Source organism: Vicugna pacos, chromosome 19 (genome assembly GCF_048564905.1).
Source record: "Vicugna pacos chromosome 19, VicPac4, whole genome shotgun sequence".
Lineage (NCBI taxonomy): Eukaryota > Metazoa > Chordata > Mammalia > Artiodactyla > Camelidae > Vicugna > Vicugna pacos.
This window is the reverse complement of record NC_133005.1, coordinates 23,583,375-23,601,107: the sequence shown is the minus strand read 5'-3', so window position 1 is coordinate 23,601,107 and position 17,733 is coordinate 23,583,375. Positions and strand designations below refer to the sequence as shown.

The following is a 17,733-nucleotide window of genomic DNA, read 5'->3' as shown; positions in this document are numbered from 1 at the left end:
AGGTGGACAGCGCCCGGTTTTGCCGCTGACCCTACCTTGCCGCGGGCGCAGCGCACCGAGCGCAGGGCGCCAAAGAAGATGGGCAGCAGCGCCATGAGCAGGAGGCTGCCGTAGGCCAGCGCAATGCCCTCGGGCGTGGAAGGCGGCCGCGTCGTGCCGTTGGTTGGGCCGGCTCCCTCGGCGCTGCCGTTATGCGGGTCAGTGAGGGCCGAGTCCATGGCGAGGCCGCGCTCGGGGTCCGACTCCTGTTCCGGCCGCTGCAGCAGAGACGCAGAAGGGAAGACAGGCGCTGTGGGGAAAGCCACGTTCCCCTAAAGAAACAGGAAGTGACGTGCTTTCCTCGCCGGCCCGCCGCGCACGCGTGCGCGTTCACGTCTCCCCGCCCGCGCGCCCTCTAGCGGTGTCAGAGGGCAGGACGGCCGGTTGCTAAGCAACTTGTTAGAGAAAGAAACGCTGGACCACGGCAGTGGGCATCCATCCTGAGGATCCCATTCCCCAGTCTTAGTCAACCCCCTTAATCTCAGACTCCTTCACCCCCACAGATCCTAAGAATTTGTTTACTCATGCATACATTCACCAAATATTTAACCGTTCCCATACTCCTTAAATATTTGGGTAGCCCATTATATGCCAGGCACTGTCCTAGGCTCTAGGAACGCAGAAGGGAACAATATAGTTAAAAGTTCATCCCTATCCTCATTAAATTTGCGTTTTTTAGTGTGATTGGGGAGGTGTTAAGGGGGCAATAAATAAAATGAATAAAATAAATAAGAGTTTATAGGATGTTAATGTGTGGTTATATATGCATAGCATGTTAATAGAGATAAAAAACTTAGAGAGACCTCCCTCTCTAGGAACCCAGTGCACTTCTGTATATGGCTCATTCCAGGGTGGTTGCAGCCAGTTCCAGAGGACAAAGATTAGGTGGCTGGCTCTGTAGATGGTCAGCTCTGTGGTGCTCCATGTGTAAGTGTGTCCAGGAGTGAGATGAGGATGTGGGTAGGAGTGATTTGGACTTGGGTGCAGGCCTGAGCTGTCTGGGGCTCCTGGCTATGCTACTAATGCCCTAGATAAGAGCTGGAGAAAGTATGTGACAGACAAACTGGAGAAAGCTGCACTCTGCCGGCACCTAGCACTGGAGGAACTTGGGGCCAAGCAGTGGGAAAAAAACATGCTCTCCAGGAACCCAGGAAGTGAGCCAACCTGGAACCAAGAAGGGAAGATCCATTCTCCTCCAGTGTCCCTCCAGTGCACTCTACTGAAAAGGCTTAACATATACCAGCTGTCAAAGGAGAAATATTTACAAAGTCCAGCTCCATTATCACAGAGCTGGCAAAAATGATGGATTTAGAACAGAGAGGCAATAAGTTGATAAGTGACACAAATAATATAAAACCACATAGGCTGGTCAAAGCTGGACAGGTGGTGAGGTGGGGTTGGAGTATAAGATTCACTGTGAGAAGAGACAAAGGTGAGGAGTCAGACTATAAAAGTTTGGTTAGTAAACTTGTTTGCCTAGTTCATGCCAGGCATTGCTAGTAACTTTATGGGTGTTTTCTTTGATCTCAATAACTCTTGTAAGATTAGATTAGTCCCATTTTGCAGATGAGGAAACTGAGCCTCACAGAGGTAAACTACCCAGCCAGGTCACACAGTCAGCAGAGAAAGAGGAGAGACTTGAATTCAGGGCTGTAGGACTCCAAAGTCTCTGCCCTTTCTAATATTCCAGCTATACAGAAGGCTAAGGAATTTGGACCAGAGTAATGTAGTTCTGGGCAGATGGTGTACAGTTTAAGGCTCTTGTTTTTCGACAAGCTGGACATGACCTGAGTGGATGGGTGAAGGCAGTGTGCCTGATGAATTCATCCATCAATAATTCAGGCTACAGGATTTGCCCAGCAGCTGGGCTGCATGGCTCTGAGCCTCCTCATCTGAGAGCATACAATTGGAAATCAGAGACACTTCTGCTTTGTGCTAGGCTGAGCACTTGATTTAGTTTGGCCCTGGGGCAGATCTGGCTATCTCCCTTTACACTCATGGGAGACTGAATATGACCCAGGGAACTGAGGGGTCGACTCAAGTTCAGAAAGCTCCTGTCAAGGCTTCTGGAGGATTGGATTTCTGGCTTGGACCCAACCTGTCTTGATATTCTCTGGAGACAGGGATAAGATAGTCTGGAGGGGGGGTGCCCCAAGGCTTTATCTGCTGAATCCTCCTGTATGGTGTTACTTTCTCAGAGGAGATCTGAGCTGAGGTCAAGAATGGAGCCTCTTTAGACCCTGGGGTAGTTAAATTACCAAATATTTGTTCTAAAGAAAAATGCAGCCCTATCCCCACATTCCTTTTCATCTATTCAGTCACTGTGAATGAATTTCAGATTTTCCATTTTTTCTCATATATTTGCATACATTTACACACACTTGCATACACTATTACATGCTTAAATAATTCCAAAAATAATAAAGCAAGGCTCATCAGTGGATGCTAAAACTACGTATGGGAAAAAGGATTTTTGAGGAACAGGATATTCAAACAATTTGCCCCACAGATTACTTGTTAATTGTAAAAGGAAAAACTTTCCTTTATAATGGAATGATCTGGTGGACACTCCCTGAACCAAGCCACCAAACTTAGCATCACCAAGTGGGATGGGACAAAATGACTAGATGTGATGCAAGAAGAGGGGCACATTACCTGTGTAGCTTTCTTGACAAACATGTTTAACTTGCATCTACTCATGAGGAAACATCAGCAGAATTCAAACTGTGGCGTATTCTACAGGACAAATAACCTGAACTCTTCAAAAGTGTCGATGCCATGAAAGAGAAAAGAAAAATCTATGTTGTAGATGAAAGGAGAATGAAGAGAAAAGCAAATGTAATTTATCATCCTTGATTGGTTCCTGAATCACAACATTTGACAAAAGGCTACAAAGAAAATTTTCAGACGAGCAGAGGAAATGTAAATGTGGATCGTTGGGGTGTGATAATGGAATTGTGATTCTGCAGGACCTTGCTGACCAACGTGTGATTCCCCAGACTAGCAGGATCAGCTGGGAGCTTGTAAGAAATGCAGAATCTCAGGCTCCACCCAGACCCAGTGGATCGCCAGGTGATCCACATGCACCTTTAGCCTGAGAAATGCTGGTGTAGGAGACCCTCCTTCTTTGCAGGAGGTATAGTCCCCCCATCAGAAGCCCAGGAGACCTGGTGTTCTTGATCATTGTGAGAGATGCGCAGGAAAGCAGGAAAACTCTGGGTAAATATTCACTGTTTGTACTAGCTGCTGAGACTGTTGGGCCTTTAAGTATTAACAATAAATATTTGCATAGGAATGAATGAATATATTGTTCCTTCCATCTAACCTTCTTTATCTTACTCCACAACCTTGGTTAACCCCTACTCGTCCCTCAAAGCTCAAGTCAAGTGTTATGTCCTCTGGGAAACTCAGGGCACTCCTAGTGTTTCTAGCAGCCAGCAGTCAGTGCCACAAGGTTTCACTAAGATAAAAGAAACAAGGAGGGACATTCTCTGCCTCTATTTGTCCTTACATTCAGGCCGGAATCCTCACTCAGGAAGATCTTCTTGGTGGCCACAACGGCTCACGTGGCTTGTGTTTTCAGTTCTACAATCAGAGAGGAATTCCCACATGAGCCTACTGGGGAATATGTCCAAAGATTTTCCTCAGTGCCTTTTTTTTTTTCCTGGCCATAGCAGGAAGTGTGTGTCCCTGGGGAACAAATAGACAAAACGTGCTGGGTGTGTACCAGAGGATAGCAGGCAGCTACAAGAAGCAGCAAGCCACGTGCTTCCTTAGCTAGTGCACATCCTGGTTTGGGCCGGACAGTCATGGTTTCTGCCCTTTGCCCCAGCCTGATTATTAATAGAACCCCGTGCTCTCTCAAGACTGTACCAGTTTGTGATAAATGCTGGAGAGGATGTGGAGAAAAGGGAATCCTCCTACACTGTTGGTGTGGTTGTAGTTTGGTGCAGCTGTTATGGAAAACAGTCTGGAGATACCTTAAAAACCTAAAAATAGACTTACCTTATGATTCAGCAATCCTACGTGTAGGCATAGACCTGGAGGAAGCTCTAATTCGAAAAGATACATGCACCCCAATGTTCATACCAGCGCTATTTACCAGCCAACATATGGGAGCAATCTAAATGTACATCGACAGATGACTGGATAAAGAACTTATACAGTGGAATACTATTCAGCCATAAAAAAGAATGAAATAATGCCATTTGCAGCAACATGGGTGGACCTAGAGATAATCATACTAGGTGAAGTAAGCCAGAAAGAGAAAGAAAAATACCATATAATATTGCTCATGTGTGGAATCTAAAAAAAAAAAATGACACAAATAAACTTATTTACAAATCAGAAACAGACACATAGACATAGAAAACAAACTTATGGTTACCAGGCAGGAAAGGTGGGGTGGAGGGAAAAATTGGGAGATCGTGATTTGCAGATACTCTAACTAGGATATATAAAATAAATAAACAGCAGGGTCCTACTGTATAGCACAGGGAACTATATTCAATACCTTATAATAGTCTATAATGAAAAATAGTATTTAAAGGAATATATAACTGAATCACCATGCTGCACGCCAGAAATTAACACAACATTGTACACGGACTATAATTCAATTATAAAAATAGTGGACCAGTTTGGAAGATAGTGTGTGGTCACTATCATAGGTCAGGTTCTAGCGGAGCCTGAGATAAGTATTCTTATTTGGTGGGAAGTGTCCTTAGGAAGAAGAAATAGAGGGAAGGCAGGAGATAGAAGGCCAGTGAGGATGGGGTCTCAGCCAGAGACTCGCTCCAGCACAACCCCAAGGGGACCTCTGGGGCACAGACTGAGACTTGTGGCCTCTTGTGCCCCTGTATCTGTCAATCACTGGCCACAGTCTAGGGGTCAGGCTAGTTGGCTTCTGTTTGACCAGGAGCAATTCTCCAGAGAAGGTGGCAGCTGTGAGCGTTTTTTAGCCAATACTCACAACAGCTGGGGGTCTGGCCACTATGTCTGGTAAAGGGGATCTGGGTGGGATCCCAAGTGCATCCCTTGTCATCCCCCTACCCTCATCAACACCTATAGATCTTTAAAATGTTGAACTGAGCATTAATAACACACATGATATGATTTATAGAAAATGAAAGTATCTATCACGTAACAACACTGCAAATCTAACAGAGATGTTTACATATGAAAGGATACAAATGGAGTCCATTAGAATGGTGGCCTATAGATGGGTTGGAATGAGAGTGGGAACTGGTAATTAAAACAAACAAAAAATATGTACATAAGTAAAGCAAGACAGGGGTGATGTTAGTCTACCGTGAAGGAACAAGTGTGATGAAGTCATTCCTCTGCTCCTGACATTCAAAAAGGAAATACAAGATCTTCGAAGACTTTAAGAAAAAGCTGTCATTTAAAGTTCCCTTTCCTCTTTGTTGGGTTGGGGACGAAGCCTGGGTTTGCCAATAGAAAGGCAAATGCTGCTCTGATGGTCAGTGCTGTGATTTGCGAGGGCTAGAAGCCCAGCTGGACAACTTTAGGCAAAGGCGGAAATGTTCAGGCTCTTGAACTACAGGGAAGAGGTGAATAACCAACTCCTAGACAGCAGAGGCAGCGACAGAGCTGGGCATCAGTTACCCTGCAAAACCAGGGTGTCTCCACCGTCAGGATCTTTCTCTGCTTTTCTCTGGTGTGTCTTTATTCTCTTTCACAGTCAGGCTGTGGGCTACAACAGCAGCACCATGAGCTGAGTTAACACTCTATGATTGGCCTCAGGGACCCAGAGGCCCCCAGGTTCATGTGCCTCCTTGGCTCTGCGTGGTCAGGGTGTCCAGCTCTACTGTCACAAGTCATCTGGGGGCGGGGAGTGAGGCTTCCATCCCATGGTCTGAGTCTAGGGTCAGGGAGGATTCCTGTAATCTCGGGCCAGGCCATAGGATGTTGGAATGATGGAATCTTAGTTCCAGAATGTGAGCACCGCAAGGTACTCAGGTGAAAATCTTACTGTCTTGGCATTGGTATTTTTGCGGGGGTGGAAACTGCACATCGGTATAGTATGGGAAGACAACTTTGACAATCTGCTTAAGGGGAATGTGAGACCCTAAGAGCCCGGGCTGGCAGGTGCCCAAAAACAGAGATGGCAAATTTCCTTGGCATTAGAATTAATGGGGAATTTGTGGGAGGGGGAGAATGAGACAGAAATGAAGGGGAGGATGGAGGAAGCAGAGGAGCCAGGGAGATGGTGAAGCTGGGACACTATGTGGAGAGAGGGGAAGATTCCCACTGGTGGGCAGGCAAGTGCGTTTATGCGGCTCTGGTGTGAGCATCTCTGTTCTCCCGAATCTTCATATAGTTTTCCACACCCACAGAGAGCCCTGGCGGGGCGAGGCTGTGTGTCTATCAGGGATTTCCCTATTTGGTTCAACTCTGAATGGTACGAGGAGCTCTCCACTGAGGAGAAAGGATTTGGGAGACAGAGTATACCACGAGCACTCTTCCTGCTGGGTAAACAGACCACAGAGGAGATGGTGGTGGCTTTGGCTAGGCTGTGGCTGGTGGAGATGGAGAGAAGTGGACGTGATTAGATACAGTTAGAGAATTTCTGATTTAGTATTTTATTTAGAAAATAGGATCAGCAGGACTCCCTGATGGGGTGTGAGGGAAGAGGAGGAACTGAGTCCTGGGTTTCTGAATTGAACTACGGGATGACGGAGATTCTATTAACAGAGATGGGGAAGATTTCTGGGGGCGAGTTATTCTCTCTCGTTCAATTGAGAATTGTGTTTCTTTGGGAGACAGCGGCTCCCCTTGCTCTAGTGCCCTCGTCTGCCAGCAGAGGGCAGCGTAGGCCAGTTATCAAACTCAGCCCAGGTGAAACGGGGAACCCAAGACCTGCCTGGTGGGCACTGGCTCTGGGAAGGCTACTGCCTGGCTGATGTAAAAAGAGCAAGCCTACTCTGAAGTTTAAACTCAGCCTTTGAGGTTGATTCAGACACAGAAATCTGAGGCTGTCCATGTCCGAGGCTTTTGGCCAGTCCAGGCCACATCATGTCTCCCAGACTATTTCAACAGCTTCTTAATTCATCTCCTGAAGATACCTCAGCATCTTACCTCTTTGTTTGAAACCCTTAAATGGGTCCCCACTGCCCTCAAGATAGTCTCATATTCCTCACCATGGCCAGTTCTTTAAACCACACCATCCCATGTCTGGTAATACTAAAACTCCAGATTGCATCCGGTCCCCAGCAGCCTTCTGAAGGGTGAAGGAAGCAATTATAGAACAGTAAGCAAATCCCCATCTCTTTGGTGGGGACCCCGAGTCCCAGAGAGGAGAAGGGATTTGATAAAAGCCAAACAGGGGATGAGACTCAGAGCAGGGCTAGAAACCCAGGCCGCTGGCCTCCCATCCCAGAGCTCTTTCCACAATGAGGCAGCTCTGTTTGGCATCACATGGGGCCTGTCTGCCCCCAAAGTACTCCTCAGTTCTAAACTAATAGTGCCTGAAATTCCACCATTAGAGATCGTTTCCTTTGGTGGGGGCATATGGTGTTAAAGGCTCTTCAGTCTTCAGGGAGCCCCAGCTAATGATGAAAACCTCTGTGATGAGTCCTACACTAAACTTATGTCAGCCTGTTCCCAGGAGGATGAGCTGGCTGACAGGCAGCCAAGGGTGAGATGCCGTGGGAAGGAGAGCCTGACTGATGGTGAGAGGAATGTAGGAAGCACCAAGTGAGGCAGGCAGAAAAACGGGGGCAGGGGTGGGAGTGTTAGCCATGGAAAACGCGGGGCCTCGGGGAACTTGGTTTTATCACCAACTTGCCGTGTGATGTTGAGCAAGTCTCTTTCCTACTCGGAGCTCTGATCTGGGTCAGTGCTATGGAACAAACTTGCTTCTGGGTTTATCTGAAGTCTCTTGGTGTCAGGAAGTTGGGGCCCCGGATGGTGGTTGCCATGGCAACTATCTCAGTGGTGATAGTGACTAAGGAGACTGTTGCCAAGATGATAATTACCAGGTACAAGAGCCACATGATTGCCTCTCAGTTCTGCCTTGAGCCAGGTTCTTCCCTGTCCACCCCTTTCCATCACCTGCTAACGTTCAGGTTCAGCATCCTTGGGTGGCAACTGGACAAGTTGCCACCCAAGGATGCTGTCAGGAGTCAGGGACCAGTGTTCTAGGGCTCTTGCTTATGCTAACAGGCCGTGTGATCTTGCGCAAGTCTCTGCTTCTCTCTGGGCCTAACTTCCTCATCTGGAAAAAGAAGAGTTTGCCCAAGTCGCTTTTACCTCTAAATTTCTATCAATTCACCTTTAAACAAGAGACAAAGTTGTAAGCCAAAGGTCGTTTCCAAGGATGATATGAAAAGTGTTAACAACTTTTACGGCTGTCACTCACTAACGTGTCCACGTGGGGGACGGCTCTGCTACAGCAGGTGTTACCCCTTCAGTGGATGTAAATGGGGAGGTCTGTGTGGTCCCAGGGAGGGTCTGGACTGGCGTTACTTGGAGGGTAACAGGAGGGCATTCGGGACAGGGGTTCTTAATAACTAGGAGGAATGTATCTAAATATTTTGACAACTGGTAAGGCTCTACTTTGCCCCCTGGCTGAATACCAGCCTTGGGCGTCTCTATAATGGTGGGATCACACGCTTCATGAGAAGCAAAGAGAGATTTTCCAGGCAGAGGAGCCGCACTGACATCACAGAGATCAGACCACTGATGAAGCCAATGGCTTTCAAGCTTAGCTTGGTCAAGATCTCCAAGAGTCAGATCAATCCCTCTTCCTGGCCACCGCGCCTCCCTGGATCAGCTGTGCACAGTCCCCAGAGAGCTGGATTTGCCAGTGCCTCGATTCCAGGATGGCGGATGCCCAGACAAGCTGGCCGGGCCCAGCAGGAGCTGGCAGGGTTGGGGAGCCTAAGGAGGAGGCAGGGAGCTCGGGGGACGCCCGCTCCGCCTCTCCCAGGAGACCAAGCTCTGGGCAGATGCCAGACCCTTGGCCTCCGGATCTGCTCCCCCTCCTTGCCTCTCCCGGCAGGACTTTGCAAACAGCCTTTCCGGATAGGGATGGACACGGCTGCCGCCTCCTCCCCGCACACTTTCCATTCCCAGCCCTGAGCCTCAGCCAGGGTTCCTCGGGAAAATTGGCTGAAAGAGACATTTTCCATGCTCTTGACTCCTCTGCTGGGTGGCTGTCCCTGCCTGTACTCTGTTGTCTCTTCTGCAGCTGGTCACCCAGACCCAGAAGCAGGGGAAGTATTTGGTCAACTGGTTGCTGCTCATTCACCACTTAATTGTATATGCCATTTTATCTGCCTGGGCCTCAGTTTCCTAACGTGTGAGATGAATGAGCTACCCTGGGAAGCAGACTTGTGAGTTAGACATTCCTGATTTAATCCTTAGCTCAGCAGGTTACTAACTGTGTGACTTGGACAAGATACTTTGCCTCTTGGAGCCTCAGTTTTCCTCATCTGTGAGATGGTGTTGTCTCTCACTGTCGTGAAGATTAATGAAATAGCCCTGGTAACTGGGAAGAAGAGTACCTCTCAGCTCCAGAGTGGAGTAGCCTAGGCTAAGAACCGAATCCAGCCCTTGGAAGCGGTAATTTCAAAGGCTTCACCAGGGTTTTGGGCAGTGACTGGCATAGTCATTGAGAGGAATATTGCTCAACTTTGGTATAATCAGAGAAATAAACCAAGTAAACAGTAAACCATGAGACACCTTTTCCCCTCATCCTGTCCCTGAGAGAATATTTAATGAGAAAAGACTGGTCTTTTGGGTTCCTAGACTCAAAATTCCACTGTGTGTGTGTGTGTGTGTGTGTGTGTAGAGGCCTCCTCACACCAGCAAGCAATTCTCAGCCACCCTGCTATCTACCTTGAGATAGCATCAGATTCCACAGATAAAGCGCTCAGTCCCACAGGACGGCCCTCGACTTCTGGGTCGCTACCTGTACTTCTGGCTGGCTGACAATACATCAGAGGTTCCCACGACCCCCTCCTTGATTAATTTGGAAGAATGGCCCACAGAACTCAGGAAATTCTTTCACTCACTAAATTACCAAATTATTATCAAGGATATGAAAAGCGTACAAATCAACAGCCAGATGAAGAGATGCATATGGTGAAGTCCTGAACAAAGGACCCTCTGTCCTGGTGGAGCTTGGAGCTCAGCACCAGGACACGTGGGAGCAGTCTGTTTCCCCAACCTGGAAGCTCTCTGAACACCCTTGTTGTGGGTTTTTAGCTAGGCATGACCTATTAACTCATTGGCCATTGGTGATTGATTCAACCTCCATACCTCTCACCTCCTGGGAAATCAGAGGGTGGGACTGAAAGTTCCACTCCTCTTTTCAGCGTTGGTCCCCTTGGCAACCAGCCCCCATCCTTAAGTACTTTCCAAAAGTCACCTTCATTAACATAAACCCAGATGTGGTGGAAAGGGGCTTGTTATGAATAACAAGACATCAATTCCACCTTCATGGCTCTGCAGCTAGTTTTCAGGAAATGAGGACAAGAGAGCAAATATTATAACAAAAGATACTCCCATTACCTCTTATCACTCAGGGTATACCAAGGGTTTTGGGAGCTGTGAGGCAGGACCTGTGGACAGACAAAATATATGTGAGGAATACACTCTGATTGTCTGAATGACAATATATATACTTCTTATAAATGACATTGCAACTGGTACCATCTAATGTGGGTCATGATGTGGGGAATTGGGCACTGTTGATATGAATATAAACAAAAAGAGCCCTTTTAGAGGCAAGTTGACAGTCTGTCAAAATGTAAAATGTACATGCCCTTTGACCTAGTAAATGTGAATTTAGTAATCTCTCTTCCATATGCAAGGATATTCACTGCCATACTGTAAGGGCAAAACAGTTACAATGACCTAAACTCACGCACCTTCAGTGGGTGAAATATGTACATCCATCCTGTGGAATATTTTGCAGCAATAAAAAAGAACAGGTTAAAGGAAAAATGGACAGATCGAAAGGAGAAATGCACATGTCACAATTATGATTGGAGATTTCAACACTCCCTTCTCACAAGTTGATAAAACAAGTAGGCATAATATCACTAAGTATATGGAAGAACTGAACATAATTTTCAGTCAACTTGACCTAATTGACATTTTTAGAAGAGTACAACCAACAACGGCAAAACTTAGATTATTTTCAAGAGCACGTGGAACATGGATCATGATAGACCCTATGTCGAACCATATAACAAATCTTTGCAATTGAATTAACTTAGAAATCAACAATGAAAAGACATGTAGAAACCCCTCAAATATTTGGAAATTAGACAATATATTTCTGAATAACCTATGGGAAGAAAGAGTCAAAGGACACTGGAAACTATTTTAAACTGAATGATAATAAAAATATAACATACCAAAATTTGTGGAATGCAGCTAGAGCAGTGCTTAGAGGAAAATTTATAGTTTTATATAAATGACATACCTTTTTTTCTAATGTAGATTTACATGCTTACCTTATAAAAGAAGAAAGATCTCAAATAAATAATCCCAGTTTCTATATTAAGAAGCTAGAAAAAGAAAAACAAAATAAATCTTAAAATAACAAGATAAATTTATATTTACTGGCATGGATAGGAAGCCAGGAGAAATTAAGTGAAAAGTGCAAATTATACCTAATACGTACAGTATCATGGCAGTGATTGCTTGCTGTCCCTTACTGCCCCTTCTACCTTTCCTTAAAACATAGAATCCCTGATTTTGAGTTGGCACATGGCTATTCAGAATAAAATATTCTGGACTCCTTTGCAATAAAGTGTGGTGATGTGACTAAGTTCCAGTCAATGAGATGTAAACAGAGGTGATAAATGCATCTTCTGAGAGGCTGTGGTTTTTTTGGGGGTCGTACACTTCCTGCTGGCTGAAATGTGACTTTGACCACTGCAGCTTGAGCAGCATAATGGATTAAAGATGGTGGAACCAAAAGACAGAAGGAGCCAGGTCCCTGCACTGTGGGATGCCATGCCAGCCTTTGACTGCCTGCTTCTGGGCTTCTTTTACATGAGGGAGACAAATACCTCTCTCTTGTTTCCATCACTGCTATTTGGGATTTCATCCCTTGCAACTTTTCAGTCCCTTGTAACTTTCATTCCCATGCAATGGAACACAAATAACTATGACCCCATGTATGTGGAAGAAGCCAAGCAAATCTTGTGTGTGTACCAGATGGGTGATTTTGACTTTGGGACAAAAATCCCCAAGATAATTTGCTTCCACATTGAAGACATTCTGTCTTACATAACAGTCAGTCTGGAGGTTGGGCACCTTCTGGGTTGGCATGACTTCATCATCCAGGATCCAGGGACTCCCCATTTTTGGCTTTGCCACCTCCTGACTAGATCCTGTCATCATTGCAAGATGGTGGCTATAATTCCAGGCAACACATCCATACACTTCAATGATCAGGAGAAAGGGACTGTCCCTTTCTGCTGCAGCTCTTTTATTTTTATTTTTTGGCTTGTTTGCTTGTTTTTCAGCTCTTTTTTAAAAGCGAAGAAACTTTTTCTAGAACCAGCCAGCAAGCCAACCTTCCTTCATAGCTCATTGGTTACAGCTGGGTTGTAGGTCCATCTTTAAACTAAACTTTTGCTTAAAGCAATCAGGGTTTATTCTTGATCCCATGAAAAAGAGCAAAATTGTGGCTCTGAGAGTGTGGAAGAAAAGAAAGATAGCCAAATGTCTGCTACAGTGTGTATGTAAATAGGCTGAAAAATCAGGAGGAGTACACCCCAAACTGCTAATGGTGGGCACCCCTGGGGAGAGGATGAAAGGAGTTCTGTGGCAAATACTAAAACTGCTATCCAACAACCCTTACCCATCTCTTCTGCTCACAAAAGGGCAGCAAAGGGATGAATTGTTATAATCGAGCCAGGTGTGGCGATCTCATTCCTCTTTGCCAGATACTTGCTTTCTCAGCCTCCCTTGCAGCTAGAAGGGGGTCATAAGACTCAGTCTGGCCAATGAGATATGAAAGGAAACTGCTAGGAATCTAATTTACTCCTGATAAGAAGAAAATCTCTTTCTAACCATTCCTCTTCCATTCTTGCTTGGGATACTGGTGTGGGGATACGATGCTTGGAGCTGTTGCAACCATGTTGCAACCGGGAAGGAAATGCCTAGAGAATTATGGAGATGCAGACACAGGGCCCTGATCTTTTAAGGCTGATGAATCAACCTTAGAATTGCCTACTTTGGGACATCTTGCTAGAAAATATCCTTATAAGGGTTTCTATCATGAGTAGCTAAAGGCAGCTTACCACATAAATAAATTTTTGCTTTTACTGTATATTTTCTCTTCTGATTTATTCTTACAATTAAAATGTATTCTTTCTGTAATTCAAAGTTCAGTTTTAAAAATGTACCACTTGGCATCGGGTACCTTGGGTATCTCAATAGGCCTGAGGAGGCACTTTTGGAAAGGGGTTAGGGAGGAGCTGAACAAAGGGAACAAGCCGTTCTTCGTAATTAAGTATTAACTTCATGGTATGAGGGATGACCTTGTAGAGGGGGGATGGCTGAGAATACATTTCTCTATCACTATTTGGGTTTAGATCAGAGGTAACAGACCGTCGGCCTCTGGTCAGAATTTGGCTGGGGGACATGTTTTGCTTCTCCCATCCAGGGCTTAAAAAAATTGGGGTTAGCAATAATTATTGAAGAATTGGGATACTTCACATAGATATCTGGCTTGCTGGCTTCCTTAGAAAAATGGAAATATCTAGCAGCACTGGGTTCGTATCCTAATGGTAGTAACAGGCAGCCTAGTTCTGTCATCCCTTTAGGCAGGGCAGGACTTCCGGTTTGCCACAGACCTTGACACTCCCTAATGTCCATCACCCTGGCTACTTCACTGACTTATATCACCTGTCTGATTCTGTGAGCATTTGAGTTAGTGGTCCCCGGTTTAGGCTTTAGAATTAACGTGCGCATGTGTGTGTGTGTCTGTAAGCTTCAACAATGGTTTCCTAGACAACTCGCCCTGTGAAAAACCATTGAGACTCATTCACATGGGTGGGCAGACCTTAAAAGAGGACTGAGTTTGGAGTGGTCACACTTACTCTGGACCATTCTGTAAGACTAGAAGAGCTAAGAGCACCCTTGCCTGGGGTCTTCGTCCAGCCCCAATAACTCAGGCTTCTGAAGATTACTGTTGGGGGGTGAGGGATAATTCTGAGGCAAGACCTACCTCTGTCAGTAAGGAGAAGGGTTTTCTAAAAGGTGGGTGGAGATTTGCCCAGTGTTAGGTTTGAAGAAGTGCTCCAGCATGGGCTAGAGGAAGACAGGAAAGGTCACACTCTGGGGACAGTGTTCCAGCGCCCCCAGCATCCCACTGGGAAGGAACCCTTTTTACTTTAGGGTCTTCTCTATGTATTCATTACAATAAGACTGAGTTTGTGTGTTGGAGGAGATTGGAGACCCAGCCACAGCCTTCCTACAGCCTCTACTTTATCCTGCGATGGTAGGCAGACTAATAGCCCCCCAAAATGTCCATGTCCTATTCTCTGGAACCTGTGAATATGTTATGTTATGTGGCAAAGGGGATTTCAGGTTGCAGATGGAATTTAAGGTTGCTAACCTGCTGACTTTAAAACAGGAAGGGTATTCTGGATTGTCTGGGTGGGCTCAATGTAATCACAAAGATGGAAGAGGGAGGCAGAAGAGAGAGAACCAAAGAGATGAAAGCGTGAGCTGGACTTGGCCTAATGTTGTTGGCTTTGAAGATGGAAGAAGGGGTTGCGAGCCAAGAAGAGCGATTGGCCTCTAGCAGCTGAGAAAGGCAAGGAACTGATCTTCTCTTCTTCCATTCTCCAGAAAGGAATGCAGCCCTGCTGACACCTTGGTTTTAGTCCAGTGAGATCCAAGTTGGACTTCTATTCAGCAGAACTGTAAGCTAAGACATTTGTGCTGTTTTAAGCCATTAAAGTTTGTGGTAATTTGTTACAGCAACAAAAGGAAACAGAAGCAACAGGCCACCTGGAGAAGTAGCTGAGACTCCACTTTACTGCCAGTATCCACCTCCAGACCTGTGAATGATTCCAACTCCAGACATGTGAGGTGATTCCAGTCACTCCAGTCTTTGTGCGTTTCCCAGCTGAGGTCCCAGAGGAGAGCTGTGCCCACTTTGCCCGGCCCAAGTTCCTGACTCACAAAATCTCTGAGTATAATAAAATGATTGTTTTTATGCCACTAAGCTTTGGGGTGTTTTGCGATGCAGCATAGTAATTGGAATAGTGATCTATCTTAGCCTTGAACTTGAACCAGATGGAACTGGGGAAAATGGCACACCCTGCTGAACTCAGAGCTCCTATCCCACCATTAGTATTATTTTTAACTAAGCCCTGAACTGAACAGAAGAAAACACTTCTGAAATTGAAACTGAACTTGCAGATTTCTTCAAGCTGTTGAATTAGAATATTCAAATATTCTTGAGACAGTCGCATAAAGAATTCCACATTAACCCCTTCACTCTGTATATTTTGATTTGCCTAAGTTCACTCCGTCATGGCAGAGCTAAGAGATTCTTAATCCTTTTTTTTTTTTTAAATAAAGCAGCCAGCTGTGACCCTCTCTACCCTCCTTACCTTCCTTCAGAGCACACACCCTTGTCAAAGTTTGCTGAATGGTTGAGCTGTGCCTGTGAGATGTCAATTTCCCACCATCCAAGGACAAGGGACTTCTAGCCTGAACCTGATTCCTTGAGGGTCCCGGAGTGGAAGCTTCATGCCCCTGGCTGAGAAACTGGAACTTTCCATCAAGGCCAGTGATCCTCAGTATTTGAGCAACCAGGCTGGGGTGTATTGGGAACCAGGTGGCCTTCATCTCATCCGGATTAGGCCGGCACAGTTTGTGGCTCTCCCCCATAGCAAAAGGGCAGGGGTGGGGACTCCAAGGAGACTTGAGGCCCTTGGGGAGACATTCATCTTTCCAGAGCTTTATCACTTTTTCCATAACAGTTTCCCTTCAAGGGGGAAAGACCCATCTGGCGGCTGAGGATACTCTCAATGTGCTTTTGTTCTCTGCCCTGCCCTCAGCCCAGGCAGTAGGGGACTGGGCTGACACTACTCTGCGCTGGACTTGCTGAACCAGTGGACAGTGTGATATAGATGAACCCTTCACACCATGGGCCGAGACTTCCTTGGTTTAAATCTTGGTGCTGCTACTTGCTATCTGTGCAAACTTGGCAAGGTATTGAACCTCTCTGTGCTATAGTTTCTCCATCTGAAAACTGGCATAGTGATAATATGACCGGTTTTGAGGATTTAAGATATGAAAAGCACTTAGCACAGCACCTGATACATGGTAAGAGTGATGGAACTGCTTGCTGTTATGATTACATAACTTTGGCTGATTCATCTCTTTTTTCTGGGCCTCAGTTTCCCCAACTGTGAGATGAAGATGACAGTTCCTACCTGCCTCTTGACAGCTGATCTGAGTGTGACTACTGACTCCCCTTTCTTGCTGTGCGGCCTTGGACAAATTTCTGGGGTTCTCTTAGCCTCAATGTGCTCATCTGTTATCTGCTAAATGGTACCTATTAAGCAGATGGTTGTGGTGATGATGAAGGGAGAAAACACGTACCAAGCATGGAGCATAGCGCCTACCACACAGAAAGAGCTAAAACAGAGTTAGCTTTTTTTTTTTTTTGGTTTGTTTTTGTGGATGAGAAAGAACTTTCTAAACTATAATAGGCCACGTCCCTGGGAGGAGTATTGTGGTTTTCTCACATGCTTTCCCAGCCATGCCTTGTTCGCAGACGCCTAGAATCAGAGAGGTCAGGATTTGGAAAGGCCATTTTACATATCCGTTAATTAAGCCATTCCACAAATATTTACTGATCACCTAACGTGAGCCAGGTCGTGATGCAGGTGTTAAGGAAAGAGTCCAGCATCGAGGGTCCTGCCCTTGTGGGCATTTCTGTGGGGGAGGCAGACAGCAGATGTGGGATTACATGAATATATGCTACAAGTTCAGATTCAATCCCTTTATTTTACAGATGAGGAAACTGAGGCCTGAGAAGGGAAGAGATTTTTTTCCCGAAGTCCTCCAGTGTCAGAGCAGGGCAAAGACTCCCGAGCAAGTTTTCACAGTCTCAAAATAAACCCTGGTTTCCCTAAGGTCGGAAGATATGACAGCAGGAACCAACGTTTACTGAATCTTCCCCGACACAGGAACTGTTAAAAGTACTTCACACAGCTTAAGTCATTTAATCCTCACATCAGTCCCGAGGGAGGGAATTGTCATGAATCTCATTTTATAGATGGGGAAACTAAGGCGCAGAAAGGTGGGGAGCAAGGGTTGAACACGGACTCCCTGCTTTAGGGCCACCACCGTGCTCTCTTGCTCTGTTGGCTGCATGCTTACCCCCCACCCCCAACCAGTCTGTACTATTTCTTTCTTTCTTCCCTCCCCTTGTACCCCCCAAATTCTGGTCTCAACAATTTCTTCCATGCTCTGAGTAGCCTCAGGTAAGCCCTCTCCCCTTCCCGCCCTCAGTTTCCCCATCTGTGAACTAAGAGGATTGGATTACTGTCTGGGCTTTCCATGATGCCCTGATTAGCTCCTTATCAGTTTGTAACTATTTTATTCATGTTCTTGTTTTCTAGCCTGTCTTCCCTACTAAACTGTGAGCTCCAGGGAGCAAAATCCTACTTATGTCCACCA

General features: G+C 45.9%; 1 protein-coding gene and 2 long non-coding RNA genes across 7 annotated transcripts in view; 1 reads left to right on the top strand and 2 right to left on the bottom strand.

The window, feature by feature from the left end:
- HM13 (histocompatibility minor 13) overlaps positions 1-343 on the bottom strand; it is a 36,293-nt gene extending 35,950 nt beyond the window's left edge. For 3 of the 5 annotated variants that reach the window (XM_072943982.1, XM_006202681.4, XM_072943983.1), the window contains exon 1: positions 36-342. In XM_072943982.1, the coding sequence (XP_072800083.1) occupies positions 36-218 (183 nt within the window). In that variant the 5' untranslated portion in view covers positions 219-342. Of the gene's footprint in view, positions 1-35 lie in introns of all 5 variants that reach the window. The other 2 variants (XM_072943981.1, XM_006202682.3) reach the window with 2 other exon arrangements.
- A 2,357-nt stretch (positions 344-2,700) lies between these two features.
- Positions 2,701-7,946, bottom strand: LOC140687267 (uncharacterized). The gene is made up of 3 exons (XR_012061458.1): positions 7,850-7,946; positions 3,551-3,624; positions 2,701-2,798 (listed from the first exon to the last, which is right to left on the bottom strand). It is a non-coding gene; the product is annotated as an uncharacterized lncRNA (long non-coding RNA).
- Positions 7,947-14,083: 6,137 nt separating this feature from the next.
- On the top strand, positions 14,084-15,244 carry LOC140687268 (uncharacterized). Its single transcript, XR_012061459.1, has 3 exons — positions 14,084-14,530; positions 14,666-14,848; positions 15,016-15,244. It is a non-coding gene; the product is annotated as an uncharacterized lncRNA (long non-coding RNA).
- The last annotated feature ends 2,489 nt before the right edge of the window (positions 15,245-17,733 follow it).